The 2182-nt window shown below is 35.0% G+C and overlaps 1 protein-coding gene across 6 annotated transcripts in view; it reads right to left on the minus strand.

The window, feature by feature from the left end:
* LOC110463908 overlaps positions 1–2182 on the minus strand; it is a 55437-nt gene that overhangs the window by 35367 nt on the left and 17888 nt on the right. For 5 of the 6 annotated variants that reach the window (XM_021518846.1, XM_021518849.1, XM_021518847.1 and 2 more), the window contains one exon: positions 1551–1729. The exons of the other annotated variant lie outside the window; for it this stretch is intronic. In XM_021518846.1, the coding sequence (XP_021374521.1) occupies positions 1551–1729 (179 nt within the window). The remainder of the gene's footprint in view (positions 1–1550; positions 1730–2182) is intronic. 6 annotated transcript variants of the gene reach the window in all.

A 2182-nucleotide genomic window follows, 5' to 3' on the forward strand; every position in this document is an offset into this window, starting at 1 on the left:
AGGACAATCACATATTCTATAGATAAAGGACAATCACATATTCTAGACAGAGGACAATCACATATTCTATAGATAAATGACAATCACATATTCTAGACAGAGAACAATCACATATTATATAGATAAAGGACAATCACATATTATATAGATAAAGGACAATCACATATTCTAGACAGAGGACAATCACATATTCTATAGATAAAGGACAATCACATATTCTATTGATAAAGGACAATCACATATTCTATTGATAAAGGACAATCATCTTAAAAAAGCATCAAAGGACAATCATCTTAAAAAAGCATCAAAGGACAATCTCTTTCAGGTGAAGAACAATTTCCTTCATAAAAAAAGGACAAACACCTTCAATAAAAGGACAATGTCCTTGAGACAAATAAAGAGGACAAATAGAGTTTTCTTCAGACAGAGCACAATCTCTTCTAGTCAAAAGACTATCTTGTTCAAATGGGTCAAGACCAATTCAACAAGCATAATAGCCATTAACCAAGCATGCCAATCTTATCACCTTTGACCTCTTGGTTTATTTAGAAGAAATGGTTCAAATGTTTTGCAATTTGTAACCCATGATCTTGAAAGTGGTTCAAGGTTTTTAACTTTAAGGTAACCAAATATAGCCCTTCATCCCAGCATGCTACTGACAAATGACCATCACCATATAGGACTCTTTGATATTCAAAAAGTTTTTAACAAATTTAACACTTATAACCTTGAACAAAGTTCCAAGGTCATTCGTTAAACTGATTGCACTTGGTTAATCCGAAGAAGATATTTCAAGTAAAATGTTAATGCTGACCGAGATGGATTGAGGTAGCAGTGTACAGTAGCGTACGGTGGCAGTGATATTTTTGTTCAATGAATAACCCCTGTAATATTACATGTATTAAAATAAGGTCTAAAATTGGCATAAACATGATGAATTGGACTATGTGGGCTTCAAATTTAAAGAAAAGAAAAATTGAATTTGGCTTGAGACTCCATTTTTCGCTATTTTCAAATTTGTGCGTACACAACAAAACCTGGCTTTTCATGCAGTCTATTTTTGTACTCAGCACATGTGTAAATATTGTGAAAGATCCAGTTGAATGACCTATGCTATAACGTGAGTATTTCTGTTACCGAGCAGGTGATAATTAATTCAAGACAGGTTTTAAGAAAGAAAAATAACTTTTTGCGTGGGGCAAATTTTGGGTCACAAATCATGTTTTTTTTGCATTTTTTGCGTTTTTTGATGTGGTGACCATGGTTTTCACAACTCCCAAATCTGGGGAAATCACTTTTTGAAAAAAAAATCATTCTTCTAAAAAAACATGTTAAAAATGTAGTTTATAAATATATATATATATATGTAGGTGTGTTGTGCAGGATGAATCCGCTATCCATGTTTTTTCGAGACATGCCCTTTATTTTTAGGATCAAGCCATTTCTACTGTACTCTGCTACCTGACGGACGTGAGACGGACAATGGGCGCTGCACCACGACATAGACTCACTTGGCCCTTCAGACCAGGTGGGCTATAATCTATAGTTACCGTTGTTTTTAACAGTTTTTAATATCCATTCTCCTTGTTCACTGACGTTGTTGTGTGCAGTGTTGATGACGGTCAGTTTGAAATACCATTGGCTGGTGTCCAGCGCATACGTTTGAGCATCCCATGTACATATAGTCTTGTTCTCCATCATTGGACATTTATTCGTTGCACCGTTGTACCTAAAGATTTAATCATGATTTCACCACAAGTGCAAACATACATGACAGGTTTCGTATGTCATTATATTTAGACAAGAATTCCACGGGAGTGGATGTGTCGCCTGCTCAGCGCTTTTAGTAAGAAAGTGTTTTGGCTCGAGTTATCATGTAAACATATATGCCAAAACGAGGAAAGTTGAAACTCAACAGAAAACCTGTAATATATGTTGAACATTATTGCTTCATCATTACCTTACAAAAATTGAAAGGAATTGATTAAAAAATAAAAAAGATCTTGCATTTACTACACAATGCCCTTATCTGGCAATAAAAGGGGCATAACTCCACCAAAAATGCATGTAAACTTCTGAAATGCAAATTTGTCCGAGCTATTTTAGGCCATAATAAATTATTTGCTAGATTCTCATCCCCGCCCGCCCCCTCTTTGAGGCCCCGCCCCAATTTTTTTTATTT

The sequence above is a fragment of the Mizuhopecten yessoensis genome, unplaced genomic scaffold (assembly GCF_002113885.1).
Source record: "Mizuhopecten yessoensis strain PY_sf001 unplaced genomic scaffold, ASM211388v2 scaffold10943, whole genome shotgun sequence".
Classification (NCBI taxonomy): Eukaryota; Metazoa; Mollusca; class Bivalvia; order Pectinida; family Pectinidae; genus Mizuhopecten; species Mizuhopecten yessoensis.